The following is a 23932-nucleotide window of genomic DNA, read 5'->3' as shown; positions in this document are numbered from 1 at the left end:
CTATTTAGGACATCAGCTATTTGATGTCTCCCTTTCTACAACAGTTCTGGTTACAGTACATTGAATAGATAACATTTCTCCTGTTTTGGTAAATATAAATCTGAAAATAAATTTACATGAGAATAAAACTGAGCTAATGTTTCTCCTTTGTTTTTGGTAGGATTTACCTAACCAGTTTTATCGAGATTCTCATACTTTACATGAAGTTCTGAGGTGAGTTTCAGTGAACTTTTTTAAAACTTCAGATTAAATGGCAGGTGGTTTAAATTTCAACCTTGCTTGCTATCTTTTGTTATTTTAGGAAGTACGTGCAGATTGGTCGATGTCCTCTAATATTTATAATCTCTGACAGTCTCAGTGGAGGTAATAATCAAAGGTTACTGTTTCCCAAAGAAATTCAGGAGGAGTGTGCTATATCAAATATTAGGTAAGAATGAAATTTCTGCTTAAAATTTCATATACATACTGTATTTTTAAATTAATCACATAACCACTATCTTTCTCTGTAAAACTTTCACAGTTTCAACCCTGTGGCACCAACAATTATGATGAAGTTTCTTAATCGAATAGTGACAAAAGAAGCTAATAAGGTAAGTCTTTTAAGAACTGATTAATTTGAATCTTACATTGTAATTATAGAAAGCCAAACTTAAGTAGTATTATATAAACTTGAGGAGTTAGAGACACAAACTATTTCAGTTATTAAAATTAAAAAATTTTAATTAGACTCATAAAGCATGTCATTTTAGAAAATGTAGGAAATACTAATTTTAAAAATCCTTAACCTCTTTCTACTTTTAAACTTAATTTTCTTTTTCACATTGAGGTAAATTTCCCTTTGCTTGGCTTAGTGTTTTAAATTGTATCTGTTATCAAGAAGCTGTTTTCTGGCATCTACGTCCATTAGTCAGCAACAGTCCAGCTCTACTTTTGTCTTGTCACTTTTTAAAGATTTAATATATTTTTTATTTTGATTAAAAAAAATCATAAAATTTAACATCTTAACCATTTTATTCCAGCTTTTTTGAGATATAACTGACATATAACATCACGTAAGTTTAAGGTGTATGACACATTGATTCGATAAACTTATGTAATGAAAAATGATTACCACCATAGGTTATCTAACACCTGCATCATGTCATGTAATTACCATTTCTTTTTTGTGGTGAGAACATTTAAGATTTTTTTCTCTTAGCAACTTTCAAATATGTAATACAGTATTATTAGCTGTATTATGTACTAGAAATATCTTAACCATTTTTAACCATCCAGTTCAATAGTGTTAAGTATACTAACATTGTTCTGAAATAGCTGTTAGTTTTTTTTTTTTCTTTTTTTTACTTTGGTTGCGCAGGGTCTTAGTTGCGGCAGGCAGGCTCCTTAGTTGTGGCATGCGAACTCTTACTTGTGGCATGCATGTGGAATCTAGTTCCCTGACCAAGGATCGAACCCAGGCCCCCTGCATTGGGAGCAGAGTCTTATCCACTGCGCCATCAGCAAAGTCCCTGAAATAGCTGTTACTTTTTCCCCCCATAAATTTTATTTATTTATTTATTTGGCTGCTTTGGGTCTTCGTTGCTGCATGGAGGCTTTCTCTAATTGCGGCCAGCAGGGGCTACTCTTTGTTGTGGTGCATGGACCTCTCGTTGCGGTGGCCTCTCCTGTTGCAGAGCACGGGCTCTAGGCGTACAGGCTTCAATAGTTGTGGCATGCGGGCTCAGTAGTTGTGGCTTGCGGGCTCTAGAGCACGGGCTCAGTAGTCGTGGTGCATGGGCTTAGTTGCTCCGCAGCGTGTGGGATCTTCCCAGACCAGGGCTTGAACCCGTGTCCCCTGCATTGGCAGGCAGATTCTTAACCACTGCACCACAGGGAAGTCCCATAGCTGTTACTTTTAACGCATCATTTTTTTCTATCTTTCAAATCAAGATGATGTTTAGATAAATTGATGAAACTTCTACTCCAAGCAGCATGGTTCTAGGGGGCCCTACTGCTATAAATCAACTGGATCTTACATCATAATATATTTGGAGTGCTGGATCACAGGAACTGAGGGAAGTCTCCAAGGGAGAGGTTATTTTTGAGGATTAAACAGAATAATGTATGCATGTAGAGCACCTAGCTGAATAAGTACAAGTATTAATAGTGAAATATTAAATATTCCTGAGTCCAGGAATAGAGGGAGCAGTTACTGTGGTGAACTATTATGTCATTAATTAGCGTTTTGAAAATATTCAGTGACATGGGGAAATACAATTTAATGTCAAGTTAAAAATAACAAGATGTGAAGTTATATGATAATTCTAACAATAGAAATGATGTTTCCAGCCCTTGATATATCTGTCAAGCCGTATGCAAAGTAATTTTACATACCTGATCTTATTAAACCCTCACCACAACCATACAGAATTATCCCCATTTTATAGGTAAGGAAGCTGAACTTTGGAGGGAAATAACTCGAATAATGTTCCATGACTATTAAGTATCAGATGAGTTTAAGTTTTGTTCTGACTCCAATTCACTGTGCTAGAACAAAACATACAGTTGTCAATGACAACACAATGCACATATATACATAAACCTATACATACTAAAAGAAATACATAAAAATGCTGAGTGTTATTCTGGATGGTAGGATAACTTGTGATTTTTTTATTGTCTTTTTGAAAAAAATCTCTGTTTTCTACTATAAGCATGATAATTATAAACTATATTTAAATATTTATTAAACATTGAAGAAATAAAAATAGTCAGCATCATACTACTGTATCACATTACTCACAACTTCTTTTTAGACTAAGTCATTAAATTGCAAATGGCATTTACTCTAGCAAGTTAGTAAAAGGAGATACCATAACTTCTTTGTCATGTGGTTAATGTGCTTTACCTTAAATAGTTGACCAGCAAGAATTTTAGAACTAGTATACTTTTTTTTTTTTTTTTTTTTTTTTTTTTTTTTATGCGTTACGCGGGCCTCTCACTGCTGTGGCCCCTCCCGTTGCGGAGGACAGGCTCCGGACGCGCAGGCCCAGCGGCCATGGCTCACGGGCCCAGCCGCTCCGCGGCATGTGGGATCCTCCCAGACCGGGGCACAAACCCGTGTCCCCTGCATCGGCAGGCAGACTCTCAACCACTGCGCCACCAGGGAAGCCCACTAGTATACTTTTGATATCATCATTGATATGTTACATAAAAGGAGCAGCAACAAGCACAATATTTACATGTAAATATAAATCAAATATAAAATCAAATGTTATGATACTGTCTGGAGTCTCCAAGGATGATAATGATAGTATAAGAAGATTTAAAGGAGAGTTTAATCTCTGGTATTCTGTAGCTTAGTTAATTATATTAGGGAAGAGTGTTGACGTCTTAAATGAATGAGTTATAATAAGAAAGAGTGTTGAATATCTTAAGTGTTTTTCTTTAAGTCTAAATGTTTCTCTGTATTCATAGGAAGAAAGATCTTTAGTCTTTTCTGATATCATTAGGTACGTAAAGTGTGGAAGGCACTGCTGATCATACATCTTAGCCATATTTGCCACGTTCACAGTAATTAACATCCATAGTATTTTCTTCAGCTGCCAAGGATTATAATTTCAAATTATATTTCCTTACTGGCAAGTAATCCATATCTAGAATTTTTCAAAAACAAGTACTCCTCTCAAAACAATTTTTAAGGTAAACGTATTCCCAACAAAAATAAAGTTAATCTGGAAAAGAAGGCATGAGCAAGAAAATTTTGTAAAAGAGTGATGAAGAGAGACTTGCTGTCTAGGTATTGGAACATAATATGATGAAACTTAGGAAGTACAGCAGTGTGGTATTAGCACAGTAATAGACAAATGGAAGAATAAAATGAGAAGACAGCACAGAAATAGATCAGTATGTATAAATGGGAATTTTTTATATAATGGAAGTGGCATTTTACATCACTGGGGAAGGAGAGTAGACTATTATGGTTAACAACTGGTGTTGGAACAATTGGATATTCATATAGGAAAACATAAGGTTGCCTCTTTAGTTCATACTATGCACAAAAATAATTTAAACCTTGATTAAAGAGTTAAATACAAAAATTAGAAGAGTATTAGGAAAAAATACTTTGGGTTGGGGGAAAGTCTTCTAAGCAAGAAACAAAACCTGAAAGCCATGGATTTACTTCAAAAAAAATGGAAAACTTAGGAAATGACAGAAGGCATGGTAAAGATAAAAGACAAGCATGAGAATGAAAGAAAATATTTGCAGTTTTTTAACAGAAAAGCACTAATACCTGAATATATATTTTTATTTTTTATTCATTTTACTTTTGGCTGTGTTGGGTCTTCGTTGCCGTGTGCGGGCTTTCTCTACTTGTGGCAAGTGGGAGCTACTCTTCGTTGCGGTGTGCGGACTTATTGTGGTGGCTTCTCTTGTTGCGGACCACAGGCTCTAGAGCACAGGCTTCAGTAGTTGTGGCTTGCAGGCTCTAGAGCTCAGGCTCAGTAGTTGCGGCACACGGGCTTAGCTGTTCCGCGGCATGTGGGATCTTCCCAGACCAGGGCTCGCACCTGTGTCCCTGCACTGGCAGGTGGATTCTTTTTTTTTTTTTTATGCGTTACGCGGGCCTCTCACTGCTGTGGCCTCTCCCGCCGCGGAGGACAGGCTCCGGACGCGCAGGCCCAGCGGCCATGGCCCACGGGCCCAGCCGCCCCGCGGCACGTGGGATCCCCCCAGACCGGGGCACGAACCCGCGCCCCCCGCATCGGCAGGCGGACTCCCAACCACTGCGCCACCAGGGAAGCCCGGCAGGTGGATTCTTAACCAATGCGCCACCAGGGAAGCCCCACTGATACCTGAATACATAAAAATATGCCTACAAGAAAAAAAAAAAGGCTAAGAACAGAAGCCAGTACACAAAGAAATACAAATGGATAGTAAACATGAGAGGTGTTCAGCCCTACATAGTAATCAGAGAAATTCATATTTAAACCAGGTAACATTTTTCACATATCAGAGCACAAAAAATTTAAGATTTATATACAGGGTTGTCAAAGATATGGAAAAATGAACACTCTCACCTACCATTGCTAGGAAAAATAAAACTGGTAAATGTTACAGACACTTTGAAGGGCCCTCTGCTTCTACAGAAATGTTCATGCATGTTGGCAAAGGTATACAGTTGACCCTTGAGCAATATGGGTTTGAGCTGCATGGGCCACATATATGTGCATTTCTTTCAGTAGTGAATACTGCAGTACTACCTGATCCATGATTGGTTGAATCCGAGGATGCAGAACCACGGCTACAGAGGGAAAACTATAAGTTACACTTGGATTTTCGACTGTGAGGAGGGCTGGTGTCCCTAACCCCACATTATTCAAGGGTCAGCTGTATAAATAGTATATATATAGGTCTGGAATAGTAAAAAAGTGGAAACAATGTAAATGTCCCTTCATTGGGGGAAATACTAGTTAAATTACTGTCTACCCATAACATTTTTTTAAAATTATATAGACTTAAAGGTACTAACATAGAAAGATCACAAAGAATGGTATTAATTCATAGAATAATACATATGATATGATCCCACTTATATTTAAAAAATTAACTCTGAATATACTTACAGATACTATATTTACTTACAGATACGTGTGCACAAAAAGTGGTCTGGAAAGGCTCCTCCTAAAATGTTAACACATGTTACAAAGTTGGGATCTGTAGAGCAAAAGGATAACTTTCATAAAGAACTTTTGAAACAGCTTTGGTTAATAAAGTTAAAAATATATTGAAGATCATAGCACAGTACTGTTTTTCTGTCAAGAGCTGAAATGGGATCATCTATGAACAATCACATGAATTCAGCTTAAGTTATGTTGTCAGTAAACTATTAGGAGTTTCTGAGGGGGAAGAGAGGATAAGTTTTTCTTGTCTTATACTTGATCTACCAAGGGTGTGATAGGTGATATATTGTATTCACATATTTATGCATATGTGTGTGAGTGTGTGTGTTTATCTATCTATATTTGTATATATGTATGTATGTAGTGAAAGAGAGAGAACTTCAAAATATAACCTAGTCCAAGTAAAAAAGTAAAACGATATTTTATAACCTTGAAATTTTACCTTAAACTGTGATGTCATTGACACTTGTACCTTCATAAGCAGACTGTTGTTTAACATGTAGGCTTTTTAGCATTCAAATTGGAAAGATTCTATTATACTTCCATTCAGTTTAGAAAATAGGTGGTTTTGTTTGTTTTTTGCTTAGAAAATAGCTTTTTTAATTTTAATTTTTTCATTTTAGGATGGAGGAAAGATTGTTGTCCCTGATAAAACTTCTCTAGAGTTGCTCTGTCAAGGATGTTCTGGTGATATCAGAAGTGCAATAAACAGCCTCCAGTTTTCTTCTTCAACAGGTAACTGGAAAAGATACACTCTTATGGTATTATATAGGTGACTAACTTTTTCTTAATTGTTCATGAAATGAAATTAAACTAAACATTTTAACTTAAAATTGGTATATACCTATCTCCACTTACGATTTTTTTATTGAGACAGTGTAATAAAATTATGTATGTACACATGCATACACACACCACTATGAATGTGTCACCATATATATTTATATATCTGAGACAAAAGCTGATTGATTTACGTGGTTTGCCACTTTACCTTTCAAAGTTAATTTGGAATGAGACTTCCTGAGAGAAAATCCTGGCTCTGCCACTTTTCAGTGACTGAATCTTGCAGGTTACTTAATCTTCCCATGCCTTTATTTTTTCACCTTTTATATGAGAACCTGTCTGATCAAGATGTGTGAAGAGTGAGGTAATCCTTGTAGAGTGTTTATTCCAGTGCTTGACACACATTCAGTGCTCAAATGGCCAGCTGTTAATGAATTTAATAATAGTTCATATATGATATGTTTAACAAATGCATTTCCACTTGTTAATATATAAAAGGGGTCCCTAGCCATGTTATAGTAAAGAGATAGCCCCACTAATAGCAATGAGTTAATTTTTGCTCTTAATGATCATAGTTTACCGCATACAGTCTTCATCAGAAAACATTTAACAAGTGACCTACTTGATGCTTAACATTGAGGAATTGACCTTAAAAAATTAAAAGCTCTTTGGAGCTCTCAAAATCCACCTGAAATCCTAGTTTCTACCCACAAGTGTAACCTGTTCATTTAGTTACATCTTTGTTTTTCAAAATAACTCTACAGAAATAGACATCCTAACACAACTGAAACCAGAATTCTGCTTCTTGCTGTGGAAACATAAATGTAAATTGTGCCTAGGTTCACTACTAGAATTAGGGATGGGTCAGTTTGGGATCCTAACTACCATTTATAACGTTATTGCTCTGAGCTCAGAAATTTCAGAGGGAAGAAAATAATAGTGGGTCAGGAACTGTATTAGCAATTATATTTTTTTTCATTTAATTCTCAGACCAGCCTAATGAGATAGACAATAGTAGGATTCAAACATAGATCCTGTGTTTTTCTAATACTCCAGGCTGGTTTTCTGAAGTCATGCATTCTGAGTTGTTTTTGTTTTGTTATAAATTTATTTATTTATTTCTGGCTGCGTTGGTCTTTGTTGCTGTGCGCGGGCTTTCTCTAGTTGCTGCGAGCAGGGGCTACTCTTCGTTGCGGTGCGCAGGCTTCTCATTGTGGTGGCTTCTCTTGTTTCGGAGCATGGGCTCTAGGCACCCGGGCTTCAGTAGTTGTGGCACATGGGCTCAGTTCCTCCACAGCATATGAGGTCTTCCCAGACCAGGGATCGAACCCCTACATTAGCAGGCAGATTCTTAACCACTGCACCACCAGGGAGTCCCTGAGTTTTAAAAAGTAGATTTCCCAGTGAAATTTGAACACGGGCATATTCATAAATTGGAGACTGTCCAAATCAGTAAAGAAGTAATATAGCATCATTGTTAAGCATGGATTGCAGAACCAGACTGTCTGGATTCAAATCACTTACTAGCTGCTGACGTTTAGCCAGTTACTTAACCTCTTTATGTCTCATTTCTTTACTCTGTATAATAATAGTTCTCCTCTGATAGGGTTGTTATGAGGACTAAATTAGTTAGTACATACCATGCAGCAAGAATAGTACCTTGCCATTAACACCATGAGAAACCAAGGTGATATGACTATGTTAGAGTATGTCATTGTGTATGTGAAAATTTGAAATCTGTGTCATGACGTACTTTTAGATGACATTTTAGTTCATTTTAATAGTTTAGTAACTGAAAGAGGACTCTGACTCTGTATACTTCATAATTATTTATTAGAAAAACATTTAAATTAAAATACCTAGTGTAACTATATCTGAAATGTTCTCAGTTTTAATTTTTATATTTTAATTTTATTGTAAATATTGTTTCTTGGGTGTATGTTATTTAGGAAAGAACAATTTATGGCCAAGGAAAAAACGAATGTCTTCATTAAAATCAGATGCTGTGCTGTCAAAATCAAAAGGAAGACAAAAACCTGATAGGATATTTGAAAATCAAGAGGTCCAAGCTATTGGTGGCAAAGATGTTTCTCTTTTTCTCTTCAGAGCTTTGGGGAAAATACTATATTGTAAACGTAAGAAAACCTTATACATTTTAAAAAAATCTGTTATTATAATTGAAATAAAATACATTTTTTTTAATGTCATATATTTGGTTCAGTTACAAGAAAGAGCTAGGACTAGGTCAGATACTCTTTGGCAGGGCCTAAGAAAGACATAGCAGAAAAATGTATTTAGATAGAGTATTTTTGGATTATGAGTGGGATTAAACATTAAAACCAACTGTTGAAAAATCTTCAAATGAGAGGTGCTATATAATTATATAAAGGTGGTGTTATTTTTAATAACTCCAGACATTTTTTTTAATAGGAGCATCTGTAACAGAATTAGGCTCACCTCGATTGCCTTCTCATTTATCAGAGTATGAGCGGGATACATTGCTTGTTCAACCTGAGGTAACAGTACTATTTACAGGCTGTATACTATTAATATTAAATATGTGTCCATATAAATGTGACCACTGAATTTTTACCAAAATTATATATACTTCTTTTTATAGGAAGTAGTAGAAATGTCACACATGCCAGGAGAATTATTTAATTTATATCTTCATCAGAACTACATAGATTTCTTCACAGAAGTGGATGATCTTGTGAGAGCCAGTGAATTTCTGAGTTTTGCAGATATCCTCAGTGGTGACTGGAATGTAAGACCATTTGACTTAAATGTTTTTGTTTATGACTATTTCCTCAGAATTGAGAAAGAAAGTTTACTTTTATTCATACTGATTTGACTTTTTTTTTTTTTTTTTTGCGGTACGCGGGCCTCTTACTGTTGTGGCCTCTCCCATTGCGGAGCACAGGCTCCGGACGCGCAGGCTCAGTGGCCATGGCTCACGGGCCCAGCCGCTCCACGGCATGTGGGATCTTGCCGGACCGGGGCACGAACCCGTGTCCCCTGCATCGGCAGGTGGACTCTCAACCACTGCACCACCAGGGAAGCCCGATTTGACATTATTTTAAGTAACTTCTTAATAACTATGACAAAATTAATTCATCCAACCCAGTGAAACTTCAGCAGTGAATCTGATTTTTCTATGATAACATACACTAATTTTTTCTGAAGTTATTTTCTGATTATAAAACTAATACATAGTCGGAAAACGACAAGTGTTGAAAAGTAGACAGAAGGAAAGGAACTGTGCTTCTATCTTTTCTTTTTCTTCTTTTTTTTTTTTTGGCCATGCTGTGTGGCATGCGCTCTTAGTTCCCTGACCAGGGATCAAACCCATGCTCCTTCCAGTGGAAGCATGGAGTCTTAATTACTGAACCTCCAGGGAAGTCCCCTGTGTTTCTTGCTATACTTTCTGATGGTTTTTAAATTTATTTATTTATTTGCACATTTGAAATTATTCACTATAAAGTTTGTATTTTTTCTTAACAGTTTAACTCTACTCTGACTGGTATAGTAGTTACTAGACACTTGTAGCTATTTAAATTAAATTAAAAATTCAGGGATTTCCCTGGTGGTCCAGTGGGTAAGACTCTGTGTTCCCAATACAGGGGGCCCCAGGTTCGATCCCTGATCGGGGAACTAGATCCCACAGGCATGCTGCAACTAAGAAGCCCACATGCATGCCGCAACTAAGAAGCCTGCATGCTGCAACTAAAGATCCCACATGCCACAGCTAAAACGCAGCACAGCCAAAACAAAAATTAAAAAAAAGAATTCAGTTCCCTGGTCACACTAGCCATATTTCCATCATTTAAACAGTTATGATACAGTTTCTGTTATATAGTTAGAGTTTCATTATTCAGCAGTTGCATTTGCTTAATTTTTTTATATTGCTTCTTTTTTATTTTGAAATTTTCCAACCTGTTGACAGATAGAAAGAATACACAATGAATACCTGAATACCTTGAGCTTTTGTTCACCAGTTTTTCACATTTTTCCACATTTGCTTAATCTGTATTGACACACTTGTTTTGGCTAAGTAATTGGAAAGTAATTGTAGCATCACAACATTTAACACTTAAGCATGCATAAGGACATTGCTCTATTACAACCACAATAGCATTATCATACCTAAGAAAATAAACATAAATTCAGTAATATACTGTCCTTATTCCTGTTTCCCCAGTTATCTCAAAAATGTATTTAAAGTTATTTCCACCACCTCCATCCAACATCCAGTTAATATTCACTCATAGCATTTGATTATTATGTCGCAGTTGAATTTTCTTCAAAATTTTGTAGCACTATTATTTTTAGGGCTGTGGTGAGGTTGAAAAACATGAACATACAGTAACTAAATATGATTAGCCTTTTTTGGGGGTCAGTAGTACCAATAAGTACTGTTTTATAAATCTCTTATTTTCTTTATTTCATATCTTGTCTCCTTTTCTAGACGCGCTCTTTACTCAGGGAATATAGTACATCTATAGCTACGAGAGGTGTGATACATTCCAACAAAGCCCGAGGATTTGCTCATTGCCAAGGAGGAGGGTCAAGTTTTCGACCCTTGCATAAACCCCAATGGTTTCTAATAAATAAAAAGGTAAAAAAAAGAATTGTACATTTTCAAAGAGTGAACTATTTATGGTATGTGAATTATATCTCAGTAAAGTTGGTTTTTTCTTTTAATTGAAAAAGAAAAATGGTCTTTCATTCTTAATGAGAAATAGTTGCTAAGGCCCACAGTTTTCTTAGAACTATGATAAAACATAAAAAGGACAGTCTTCTTAAATGCTTAGTCATTTTTTTAAGGAAAAAGCGTTCAAAAATTGAAAGCATATACCTATTTTATTGGAATCAAAGTATACAGGACTACCTCGTTTTATAGTACTTTACTTTATTAAAGCGTTTCACAGATAATGCGTTTTTTACAAATTGAAGGTTTGTGTTAATCCTGCATCAAGCAAGTCTATCAGCACCGTTTTTCCAACAGCATTTGCTCACCTCGTGTCTCTGTGTCACATTTTGATAATTCTAGCAATATTTCAAACCCTCTACCAGCAAAAGAGTATGACTGGATGACGGCTCAGGTGATGGTTAGCATTTTTTAGCAATGAAGTATTTTTTAATTAAAGTATGTACATTGTTTTTTTAGACATAATGCTATTGCACACTTAGGAGACTATAGTCTAGTGTGAGCATAACTTTTTTTTTTTTGGCCACGCCGAATGGCATGCAGGATCTTAGTTCCCTGACCAGGGATTGAACCTGTGCCCCCCTGCAGTGGGAGCGCAGTCTTAACCACTGGACCACCAGGGAAGTCCCAAGCATAACTTTTATATGCACTGGGAAACCACAAAATTTGTGTGACTTGCTTTATTGTGATACTCACTTTATTGCAGTGGTCTGGAACTTGAACACACAATATCCCTGAGGTATGCCTATAGTTGTAATTATATTTTCGTTTCAGTTGAAAATAAATCCTGGCTTTACCTCTAACCATCTGCACAAGTTATTTCACTTTATATGCCATTATTTTCCACAGCTATAAATATGGAGGATTGAGTTATTTAGAGGTCAAAAACAGGTGGCTCACAAGTTGAATACAACCTACACACAGATTTTTTTAAATGAATTGCCAATCTTTGAAAACTAGTATAATAGTTAAAACTCAGATAAGGATTGCTGGCTTCAGAATTTCTGCAATCTCCTGAAAAAAAAAATTGGAAGTAAGGCAACACTGGTCCATATTTTACATGGCAGCAGTCTGCTCAAGCCAAGTATAATCTGCCCCTTGGTGATGGGAGTGGTCAGTACCACCTCCCCCAGCTGTTCCACTGCACTGATTTCTATTAACTGCCTGACTCCTATAGCATCTGAATTTGTGACCCCCGGACTAGGTCATCTCTAAGATGTCTTCCAGTTTTAAATTCATATGGCTACATATGAACCTATCATTCATTACCTAAGAAAATTTTCAGTGGATTTCTTGGAGAATTTCATTACTTTTAAGCAATTTATGTCCCTTATTGACTTGCTTTGCACTTTATAGCATGTATATTAATTTTGCATTTGTTACATATAAATGACCTAAGACTGTGAGCACCTGAAAGGCAGAGATCATACTTCTCTTATCATCACTGTAACATAGTGCCTTCTCTTAACTGAAGAAAATACCTTCTTTCATTGAGAAACAATATCCTCACATAATTTGTGATATGTGTATGCTCATAAACAGAAGTCCTTTGATTTTTAAGTTTGTTTTTCTTCTACCTTAAGTCTTGTTCTTACTGCTGTTATATCAAGTGTGAAATAGTTGTGTAGATAAAATGCTTTGTTAGATAATGCTAGGACAGTTATAAAGGACTAATCAAGCTGCCCAGCGTGGCCAAAAATAAAAAAAGGGACTGATCAGATAAACTCTTAGAGTATATTTGTAGCATATAAACACACATACTTTGTGATATAATAAACTTAGTCTAGGGACAAATATCCATATTTAAATTTTTATTTTTCATTTCACCATGTTTTTCCTTCTCTGCAGTATCGGGAAAATTGCCTGGCAGCAAAAGCACTTTTTTCTGACTTCTGCTTACCAGCTTTATGCCTCCAAACTCAGCTGTTGCCATACCTTGCTTTGCTAACCATTCCAATGAGAAATCAAGGTAATAATGTGGGTTTTCCTTATCCCCAAGAAGTAGTGTTTTATAACATTATGTTTTTGTGGATCAACTTATTCCTATGTACCAGTGACAGTAAGTTTTTTTCCCCTTTATTTTTTGAATCAGAATTAATACATGCTTTTTGATTAAAAAAGAAAGAAATTAAATAATAAAGAAGTACCTAAAGTAAAAATTGAAAGTCCCCTATAACCACGCGTAATTCCTTTTGGCAGATTGGTGTAAATTCTTCTAGACTTTTTCCTGTGCGTATACAAATGTTAGATGTAAACTTTAATTTTTTTGTCACTTATCATGCATAGTGCTCCATATTTTATAATTAGGGCAAAGGAGCTCTAGAGGCTGGGAAGTCCAAAATCAAGGTGCCAGCAGATCCAGTGTCTGGTGAGGGCCTGCTTCCTAGTTTGCAGATGGCCGTCTTCTCATTGTATTCTCACATGGTAAAGAGCAGAGTAAAAGAGAGCTCTCTCTGGGTTCTCTTATATAAAGGCACTAATCCCATTCATGAGGGCTCTACCCTCATGACCTAAGCACCTCCCAAGGCTCCATCTCCTAATAACATCACTTCAGGGGTTAGGATTTCAAAATATGAATTTGGGGTGACAGAAGCATTTAGTCTATAACAGCAGCAATGCGAAAGTATATTCAAATCTAACTCAGATTTTTTCAAAATTTATAATTTTATTCAACCTTATTGATAGGTATTTTGGTTGATTTCAATATTACAAGTAGTATCTATTAATAGTATATTTACATTGTCTTTCCAAGTTTTGAAATTATAAATAATGCTAAAAAAAATTAGTATGTCTTTGGCAATACACACTTGCCCAGTTTCTGTCTACTGAGGTTTGCCTTTTTTTGAACTTTACCAATTTTTCCATCAGTTGTTTCTCTTTTTTAATGTGTGTCTTAAGGGCCACATTTCATTAACAGTCCTAGGTCACATGTCTGTGGTGCTGATCTTCAAGGTAGAACAGAGAATTTGTGTAATATTGAAAATATTACTAATCTATATAACACATCAAACTTCTCAAGTGTTTTTTAAACTTTCAATTTTTTTTTTTTTTTTAATTATTTTTGGCTGTGTTGGGTCTTCGTTGCTGCACGCGGGCTTTCTCTAGTTGCGGCGAGTGGAGGCTACTCTTCGTTGCTGTGGGCAGGCTTCTCATTGTGGTGGCTTCTCTTGTTGCGGAGCACATGCTCTAGGTGCGCGGGCTTCAGTAGTTGTGGCACGCTGGCTCAGTAGTTGTGGCTCATGGGCTTAGTTGCTCTGCAGCATGTGGGATCTTCCCAGACCAGGGCTCAAACCCATGTCCCCTGCACTGGCAGGTGGATTCTTAACCACTGCACCACCAGGAAAGTCCAAAACTTCTCAAATTTTAAAGATAGGGTTTGCCTTATGAATTATCAGAAGAGAGAATTTTAGAGTAAATGTCTGCCTTCATACAATGAGAGTCTCATCTTTTAAGAATATTGATACCTAAAGGTTTAAAATACTCTGTATTTACAGGCAGAAGTGAGATGACTTTTGAGCAATGGGAATGATTAATCTGTGAGTCAGAATCCAGAGAGTTCCCTATCCTTGACTATTATTTTTAGATTATACTCGTTTTTATTTATTTATCATTTTGGCTGTGCTGCATGGCTTGTGGGATCTTAGTTCCCCGACCAGGGATTGAACCCGGGCCCTCAGCAGTGAAAGTATGGAGTCCTAACCACTGGACCACCAGGGAAATCCCAGGTTATACTAGTTTTTAAACTTTATTTTGAAGTAATTTCAAACTTAGAAATTAGAAGAATGGTACAAAGAAGTTCTTGTATATCCTTCACCAAGATTCCTCAGTGTTTCATTTTTTACCATATTTGCCTTTTATTCTTTTTCTTTATACGCACATGTACACAAATATATGTATTTTTTTCTGAACCATGTGTGAGTAAAGTGCAGACATTATGCCCATTATTCTTAAACGCTTCAGCATGTACTTCCTGAAAACAAGGACATTCTCCTACATAACCACAGTATATACATCAAAATCAGGAAATTAACATTGATATATTACTGCTAATTTATAGTTTAATTATTAGACTCCATTTGTAATTTATAGACTCCATTCAAATTTTGCCAATTGTCCTAATAATGCCCTTTGTAAAATAACAACAAAAACTTGTTCTCTCTTGTCTAGAAATCCAATGCAAGATCACGATACATTTAGTTACTTAGTTGCTATCTCTGTAGTCTTCTTTGATTTAGAATAGTACTGTGGTCTTTCTTTATCCATTACATTTCTGAAGCAGATTGTTATAACATTGTCTGCCCCTCAATTTGGGTTTATCTGAGGATTCCTCATGAGTGGATTTAGGATATATATTTTGTGCAGGAATACCACAGAAGTGATGCTGTGTTCTTCTCAGTGCATCACATCAGGGGAATATGATGTCTATTTAAACCACGCTGGTGAAGTTAACTTTTATTATTTGGTAAGATAACATCTCTCAGGTTCTTCATTGTAAAGTTATTAAGTGTTTTGTGGGGAGACACTTTGAGACTATGTAAATACCCTATTTCTCATTAAAATTTCACCCACTAGTTATAGCATCTTTTGATAATTATTTCCCGAATCCATCATGGTTGGCAAGTGATTTTCTAATGGCATTATTCCTTCTGTATTTGTGTTAATAAATTCTGCTGTAAGGTATTGCTTCGCCTTCTTCCCCATTTGTTTGTTTGTTTATATTTGTATGGACTCTGGAGCTTTTTCAGCTGTTGTTTCTATCATTATTTATTTTGGACTTAAATTGTCCAGATTTGGCCAGTGCAAGCTGCTTTAAGGTAACTCTGTGCCTTTACTCTTAGTGTACTTTCTTTCCGATACAAAGTGTTCCCGGATTATTTCATACTCTCCCTACATGGACTTAGAAATCTCAATGAGTCCTGGTTCCTTTTAGTGGATATGGACCCATCTCCCACTTTGCTAAATATATTTACTTGTTTACTTAATTCCTATGTCTATAACCTATTTCCTGACAATGCAGGCTGCTCCTTCAGTCCCAGCCCTACTGCCACCAACTTACATTGGCACAGCCATTCACATTCTTTGTCCCACTCCTAGCTGTGTGACAATGAATCAGTTTGATTAGTAAGAGTCTCCTTGGACCAGAATCATCAGCATCACCTGGAAGCTTGAGAAAAATGCAGAATCTCAGGCCTCAACCAAGACCTACTGAATTGATCTGCAAGATCAATTAGCAAGATTCTCCAGGTGATTCTTTTTTTTTTTTTGGCGGTATGCGGGCCGCTCACTGCTGTGGCCTCTCCCGTTGTGGAACACAGGCTCCAGATGCGCAGGCTCAGCAGCCACGGCTCATGGACCTAGCCGCTCTGCGGCATGTGGGATCTTCCCAGACCGGGCACGAACCCGTGTCCCCCACATCGGTAGGCGGACTCTCAACCACTGTGCCACCAGGGAAGCCCTCCAGGTGATTCTTATGCAGGAGATGTTTGAGGAGTTTGAGAAGTATTGGTTTGGATTACTCACATTGGAATCATCTAGAGAATCATTATATCCACTAGAAAGTTCAGATTCCAGGATCACAACCCTCAAGTTTTCCATATCAAAAAGCTGTTTTTTAAAAAATCCTAGTCATATTGTGTAGTGGATTTTTAAAAAGGTAAGGTAGTGTTTGATTTGCAGACTTTAGAAGGTTTATAAAATTTAGTCAAAAATAGGATGTTTTGGCTTTTTTTTTTTTTGTCTTGTGGTCTTTTTTTTTTTTAATTTATTTTTGGCTGTGTTGGGTCTTTGCTGCACACAGGCTTTCTCTAGTTGTGGTGAGCAGTGGCTACTCTTCCTTGCGGTGTGCAGGCTTCTCATTGCGGTGGCTTCTCTTGTTGTGGAAAACGGGCTCTAGGCGCGCGGGCTTCAGTAGTTGTGGCATGCGGGCTCAGTAGTTGTGGCTCACGGGCTCTAGAGCGCAGGCTCAGTAGTTGTGGCACATGGGCTTGGTTGCTCCGAGGCATGTGGGATCTTCCTTGACCAGGGCTTGAACTTGTGTCCCCTGCCTTGGCAGGCGGACTCTCAACCACTGTGCCACCAGGGAAGCCCTTGGCTTTTCTTTTTATTCATCAATTTTTATCCCATTTCTTTCAGTTTACTATGTCATTTCAGACATTTTCTCTTTATGTTTCTTCTGCTCATTTCTCTCTGTCCTCTTTTCTAGTCCTCCATTAGTGTTTTTTAGAATACTTATAGGTATCTCACGTTTCATTCTGTTTTCTCTTTGATTGCATAATCTCTATCAGTCTGTGTTCCAGGTTACTGATTATTTCTTCTCCCAGTTCAAATCTACTATTGAGCCCCTGCAGTGGACTTTTCATTTTGGTTATTGTACTTTTCAAGTCCAGAATTTCCATTTGGTTCTTTTTTGCAATTTCCTTCTCTTTACTGATATTCCCTATTTGATGAGTCATTGTCATTATAGCTCCCTTTACTTCTTTTTATTTTATTTTATTTTTTAAATGTATTTATTTCATTTATTTATTTTTGACTGTGTTTGGTCTTCGTTGCTGCACACGGGATTTCTCTAGTTACGGCGAGCAGGGGCTACTCTTTGTTGTGATGCATGGGCTTCTCATTGTGGTGGCTTCTCTTGTTGTGGAGCACAGGCTCTAGGCACATGGACTTCAGTAGTTGTGGCACATGGGCTCAGTAGTTGTGGCTCGCGGGCTCTAGAGCACAGGCTCAGTAGTTGTGGCACACAGGCTTAGTTGCTCCGTGGCATGTGGGATCTTCCCAGACCAGGGCTCGAACCTGTGTCCTCTGCATTGGCAGATGGATTCTTAACCACTGTGCCACCAGGGAAGTCCAACACTACCTACTTTCTATCTATGAATTTGACCATCCTAGGTACCCACTTAAGTGCAACCATACAATATTTGTCTTTTTGTGACTGGCTTATTTCATTTAGCATGTCATCAGGGTTTATCCATGTTATAGCATGTGTCAGAACTTCCTTCCTTTTTAAGGCTGGATAATATTACATTGTATATATTTACCACATTTTGTTTATCCATTCATCTGTTTTTGGACACAAGTTTCTTCCACTTTTTTTTTTTAACACCATTATTGGAGTATAATTGCTTTACAATGGTGTGTTAGTTTCTGCTGTAAACAAAGTGAATCAGCTATACATATATATATATGCTTCCACGTTTTGACTGTTATGAATAATGTTGTTATAAATATGGATATACAGATGTTTCTTCGAGATCTGGCTTTCAGTTCTTTTGGGTGTATATCCAGAAGTGGAATTGATTATATAGTAATTCTGTTTTCAGTTTTTTGAGGAACTACCTTACCATTTTCCACAGCAGCTACACCATTTTGTATTTCTACAGCTTCCTCCACATCCTTGTCAAACCTTGTTGTTTTATGGGGTGTTTTGATAATAGCCATCCTAAGGGGTGTGAAATAGTATCTCATGGTTTTGGTTTGCATTTTCCTAACAATTTGTGACTTTAAGCATCTTTTCATGTGCTTTTTGGCCATTCTTCTTTGGAGAAATGTCTATTTAAAGCTTTTTAAAAATCTCTTTTAGCTCAGATTTCTTTTATCCAGGATATTGGAAGACTTCCTCTGAAGCGACACTTTGGAAGGTAAGCTGGTCATTTTAATTTTCAAAGAGCTGTTACTGAAATAACCACCAAATACCTTATGTATTTATTCATTATACAGTCAATAAATGTTATCTGTAAAGGCCAAGAAATACATGTTTCACTAGCGATCAGAGACCATATGATTGCATTATAGACCCATCTATTATATATATTACATGTAACAGCTATTTTCACCATCTCAGAATGGAATATTAGGCTAAATAGAATCATTGAATCACAGAGGCAGAGGAATCTTTAAAATCCTTGAGTTCAACAAATTTTGCATAGCTGAAAACCCCTTTCAGCTTTCATGCCAAGAGGTGTTCTTAGCCTATATTTGGAGACTGCAATAATCAGGAACTACCTCAAAAGGGCACTGTCTTTTTTATTTCTTTATCACAGAAAATTCAGACAAGTAAAAAAATATAGAGAGAGATAAATCTACATCCATACTGTTCATTCCATTGCAAAATGGCTTCTGGCCTAATATCAGTGATTAACACAGTGCTTGTAGTTCATTTCTACTTGGCTTATTTATAAGGTTAAATTAGGCACTCAGGTATTCTAAAAAAGGTTAAAAAGTGCTTGCTTCCTGGTTGCAAGGATAAAAGTAAATGATAGAAATGGCATCTATTACCCCTTCTACTAGTTCTCCTATTCCTGGTCCCAAATGGAAAACTAGCTTATCTGGGCTTTTTTTCCCTCTGCCTTCATAGATTCAGTAAAGGCCTTTGTAGTGTTAATGGTTTCTTCCTTATAATGACTTAGCTATTGGGAGCCCATCTTTCCTTTTACAGAAATACAGTGATGGATGGATCTTACAGCATCATCCCACTGGGATGTGATCAGGGCTCAAACCTTTTATAAACTTCCCTTTTCTCCTCACTTCCCTCTGAATCAAAGAAGGACCAGCTGTTTTCACTGGCTCCTTTCCCCACAAGATTATGACATCAAAATCAAGGGAAGACCATTGTCTTCTATTGTCTTTTTCCTCCTAAGATGTAATTAAAAGAATGGGAGTCAGTGTTTTATTACTGGTTCGGCTACTTGATCTGAATTGGGAGGCAGGATTTGTCAGTGCTACTTATTACAATGACTAGTACTGTTGTCTTTCATTTATAGTGACCATTTTAACATTATCTTTGATTTATATTGATAATATTGAATATTAATACTTAAACTTAACATTTAATATTGCTATTTAATAGCTGCATAATTTCCTATAATTGAACCTACACCTTGTTTTGTTTTGTTTATTATTTTTGGCTGCGTTGGGTCTTAGTTGTGGCACATAGGATCTTTCGTTACAGTGTGAGGGCTTCTCTCTAATTGTGGCACGTAGGCTTCTCTCTAGTTGTGGAGCACAGGCTTAGTTGCCCCGTGGCATGTGGGATCTTAGTTCCCCGACCAGGGTTCAAACCCGCATCCCCTGTATTGGAAGGCTGATTCTTAACCACTGGACCACAAGGGAAGTCCTCCTACACCTTGGTTTTGTACATTTAGCTTGTTTCCAGCTTTTGTTGTCACAGCCTTCCTTGAAGCTAAATCATCATGCATATCAAATACTATTTATGTAGGATGAATTCCTAGAAATAAAATTGCTGGATCAATGGATATACACCTTTGCTCTATATTGCCAGATTGCTTCCAAGAATATTTTGCCAATCTTATGCCCACTTAACAGTGTTTCAGCATGTTCTTTTCTCCTCGTACCAGCACTGGGTTTTATTATTTTAAAAGGTCTTTACCAGTTTGAAAGATGACAATATTAATTTCCATTTTAAAATTACAAATTAGGTTGAGCAATTTATTTAGTAACCATTCTTCTGTAAGCTATCTGTACATGTTTTATGTCTGTTTTCCTATTCCATTTAATTCTTTCTTTTTGTAAGAACTCTTTACTAAAGATATTAATTAACTTGGTTGTGTTATAAGTTGTAATGATTTATTCAGTTTGTCATTTACTTTTTAGTTTTGTTTATATTGTTAAATAAACCGGTCCACCTGGCTAAACAGCACAAGGAAGGTAAATGAGAGACTACAGGAGAGGGCTTCATAATCACCACACTCATGGTGTAATTTAAAGGAATCCCCTCCTTTGATTATTATTAATGCCTGTGTTATGCATCTGGCAGATTGAAAATGGAAGCCCTGACTGACAGGGAGCATGGAATGACAGACCTGGACAGTGGAGATGAAGCCCAGCTTAGTGGAGGGCAACCTGCAGAGGAAGCGCTGGGTGAACGCACTCAGACAGCTGAACCTGAAACCTGGTCTCTTCCTTTGAGTCAGGATAGTGGGAGTGAACTGCCTGCCAGCCAGCCTCAGCCCTTTGCAGCCCAGAAAGACATGGAAGAGGAAGACATAATAATAGAAGACTATGAGAGTGATGAAACATAGAAAGCAGCCTGCCCATGAGATTGTTACTTGACAGATTCATATTCGTTTTGTTCAGTGGTACTTGAACAGAGATAATAGACTTTTCAGGTGAATTAGTTTGTTAATTCTTCACTCTTGTAGTATTTCAGCACAGAGAACTGATTTCTGTCATGTTGAAGTAAATAGAAGATCAGACCTTCAAATAATCTCTTAATCTTTTTCTCTAGTATTTATTTAGCCATGTGAGTGGTGTTGGGAGAGGTCAGTGTGTATGAAATGTGTTTGAACATTATGCCAAATATCAGAAAATGTGAAGGAATAATTCAGAATACAGAAACTCTGTGGGTTGTAAATAAGAATTATTAAACAGTTTAGGATGCAATTAAGAGTGTAAATAAACTTTGTGCCTTATTCACAATTTCTCTCTGGTCTCTAGCTTCTTCAGATACCATTTTTATATGTTGTACAGTGGAATATTTTAGATACTTTCTGGAAACTATTTACATAATTTATATCAAAATTAAAATGTTGAATTTGTTCTGTTTTGTTTTGTTTCTCCTGTCCTTCAATGATTCTTAACACTCACGGTCTGCCATGTGTCACTGGTCATAGTACGCAAGTCTCCTTCATCCAGTGCCAAACTTTTTCAAAAATAGAAAGGAGGGGGATTGCAACCTTGCAAAGAAAACTTTCCGGAGGGTTTGCTCTCACCTTTAACTACCTTTCCAGAGCTCTCCTAGCTGTTGCCGTGAGGTGCAGTGGGGGTGAGGGCACCGACCCGCCCGGGCCCCAGGCGGCAGTCCGGGCCTGACAAAGCCAGGCGGGGCGAAGTTCAGCTCGGCCCGGTCCCGCCCCCGGCGCCCAATCCCGGTTTCATAGCCGCGGGCGGCGGGCGCGCACTTCCCGGCGGCTGCGCAGGTGAGCTGGGCGCCAGGGGTGGGGCCCACGTGACCGGGGCGTGGGCGGGGAGGGGCCGGCGGACCCCGGGCAGGCGCGCGGCGTCTGGGGTAGCTCTCGGCGTCCCTCGGCCCCTAGAAACGGCGCGCTTGCTGCGCGGCCGGCCACTACCTGCACCCGAGGCCGGGGGCCGGCGCGGTAAGCGGTGCGGGGCCCCGGGGAGAGCGGGGGGCCTGGGAGGCTGGAGGGCCCCTCGGCCGGCCAGGTTTCATTCGGCGGACACAGGTGCCGGGCGAGACGCGCCCACCCCCGGCCGCGAAGCCGCGGTCCTTCCGGGCGCGGGGTTATCCCGAGCTGGGCACGTCCGGCCTGATTTAGTTCCGGCCACTTTGGGGACAATCTCGGGAGAGGAAGAGTGTATTTTCCCTCTGACGTGGAGACGCGCACCTGGGTGGGCAGAGCTGAGTACTGAGCGAGGTTGGTGGGTCGGGGACATAGCGCCGAGCCGCGGCCTGGGGAGGGACCCCGGACAAGGATGCTCTGTATTCCCGGGCACTCGCTCGAGGGTTCAGTTCAGAGCGCAGGGGATTTCCCATCCCCCTGGAAACCCAGAAACGTCTGAAATCGGCCCCTTTCTCGGGGCCAGCAAAACTTTAAAGCCAGCTTAGTGGTGATTCTGTTGGTGTAAAGGTGACCAACTGGATTCCTGTAACACTTCGCTGGGGAGAACCATTTCTCCTCCCACCGCTTTGACTTTCGGAGATTTGTGTGCCAACAGAATGGAGTCGGGCCCCGGCGGCTGGAACAAAACAAAGACCCGCTCTGCCTCAGCGTGCTGATTCTAAGTGGACTCTCAGTGACACCCTGAGAGATGCTAGGGGTATCCAGACATTGAAATGTGGTAAAATACAACTGACCATTATTCCCTTCCAAAATCACATAATTTGCTATTCCACAATTCTTCAAATTTGTAATTTTGGCTTTTTATTTAAACACTGATAAGGTGATCTAATTCAAATAAGCCACATTTCACAGGTGAGCATGAATTAAATCCATTATAGTGAAGCATACTTTTGCCAGTGAGTTGAATTAAGCAACCGGTGTCCTTTAAATGCCTGTATATCAAAGGTATTGAAGGATATGTAAAACTTGCTAAAGTTATTTGTTGTGCTTTTGCCTCTACTATTTTTAGGAAAATGTATTTCAAGAATTATAGTAGTACTATGCATTCCTAGAATTTAAATGTTTCTAGACAACAGATAAAGCGATGAAAGACAAAAAAGTAACTTTTAATTGCTATCATTATAGAAATTTTTTTCTGTACTAAATTTTTTTCTCCTGCTTTGCATTGGGCACCATGCTGGGACTCACAGTTAATTCTCTAAAATTGGAGTGGCCCATTAGAAGACCCTAGAATTTAGACCTCTTCTCCATCTCCATCCCCAGGTGATTGTATTTAGTCTGTGGTAGTATATACACTTCTGTGGGTAGACTGCCTACTTGATATCTTTACCTGGACTTCTAACAGGTATCTCAGACTCTTCAGGCTGCTTCTCCCAGGACTAAGCTGGAGGGTTGGAGAAATGTTGCAGATGAAATGATCTGGGATTTGCTTTAAAGTAATCTGTTGACAAAAGGAATACGGTAGAGGGTATAGACGAAACAAGATTGGTCATAAATTGATAATTATTGAAAGTGGTTGATGGGCACAAAGGGTTCATAATACTGTTCTTTCCACTTTTTATTGTGTTTGGAAATTTCTAAAATAAACATTTTTAATTCCCTGAACATAGAGTTTAAGCTCTTCTTGCTATCTTCGTTGCTACCACCATGGTCCATTGGATTACAGTTGGACAACACAG

The 23932-nt window shown here is 38.1% G+C and overlaps 2 protein-coding genes across 19 annotated transcripts in view; both read left to right on the top strand.

The window, feature by feature from the left end:
- Positions 1–21709, top strand: part of RAD17 (RAD17 checkpoint clamp loader component) — a 33242-nt gene extending 11533 nt beyond the window's left edge. Inside the window, exons 7-17 of one of the 5 annotated variants that reach the window (XM_032626448.1) lie at positions 161–213; positions 302–427; positions 521–590; positions 6287–6398; positions 8396–8581; positions 8877–8962; positions 9067–9213; positions 10915–11064; positions 13006–13126; positions 18737–18794; positions 20930–21709. In XM_032626448.1, coding sequence (XP_032482339.1) covers positions 161–213; positions 302–427; positions 521–590; positions 6287–6398; positions 8396–8581; positions 8877–8962; positions 9067–9213; positions 10915–11064; positions 13006–13126; positions 18737–18794; positions 20930–21194 — 1374 coding nt within the window. In that variant the 3' untranslated portion in view covers positions 21195–21709. Of the gene's footprint in view, positions 1–160; positions 214–301; positions 428–520; positions 591–6286; positions 6399–8395; positions 8582–8876; positions 8963–9066; positions 9214–10914; positions 13272–18736; positions 18795–20929 lie in introns of those variants that run through there. The other 4 variants (XM_032626451.1, XM_032626450.1, XM_032626449.1 and 1 more) reach the window with 4 other exon arrangements.
- Positions 21710–22030: 321 nt separating this feature from the next.
- The window catches only part of MARVELD2 (MARVEL domain containing 2), a 32679-nt gene continuing 30777 nt past the window's right edge, over positions 22031–23932 (top strand). For 3 of the 14 annotated variants that reach the window (XM_032628340.1, XM_032628348.1, XM_032628344.1), the window contains exon 1: positions 22137–22268. The gene's annotated coding sequence lies outside the window, so the exon portion shown is untranslated. Of the gene's footprint in view, positions 22092–22136; positions 22269–22307; positions 23517–23932 lie in introns of those variants that run through there. The other 11 variants (XM_032628338.1, XM_032628351.1, XM_032628350.1 and 8 more) reach the window with 9 other exon arrangements.

Source organism: Phocoena sinus, chromosome 3, assembly GCF_008692025.1.
Source record: "Phocoena sinus isolate mPhoSin1 chromosome 3, mPhoSin1.pri, whole genome shotgun sequence".
Classification (NCBI taxonomy): domain Eukaryota; kingdom Metazoa; phylum Chordata; class Mammalia; order Artiodactyla; family Phocoenidae; genus Phocoena; species Phocoena sinus.
Note: the sequence above shows the minus strand (reverse complement) of the source record. Positions and strands in the feature narration are given on the sequence as shown.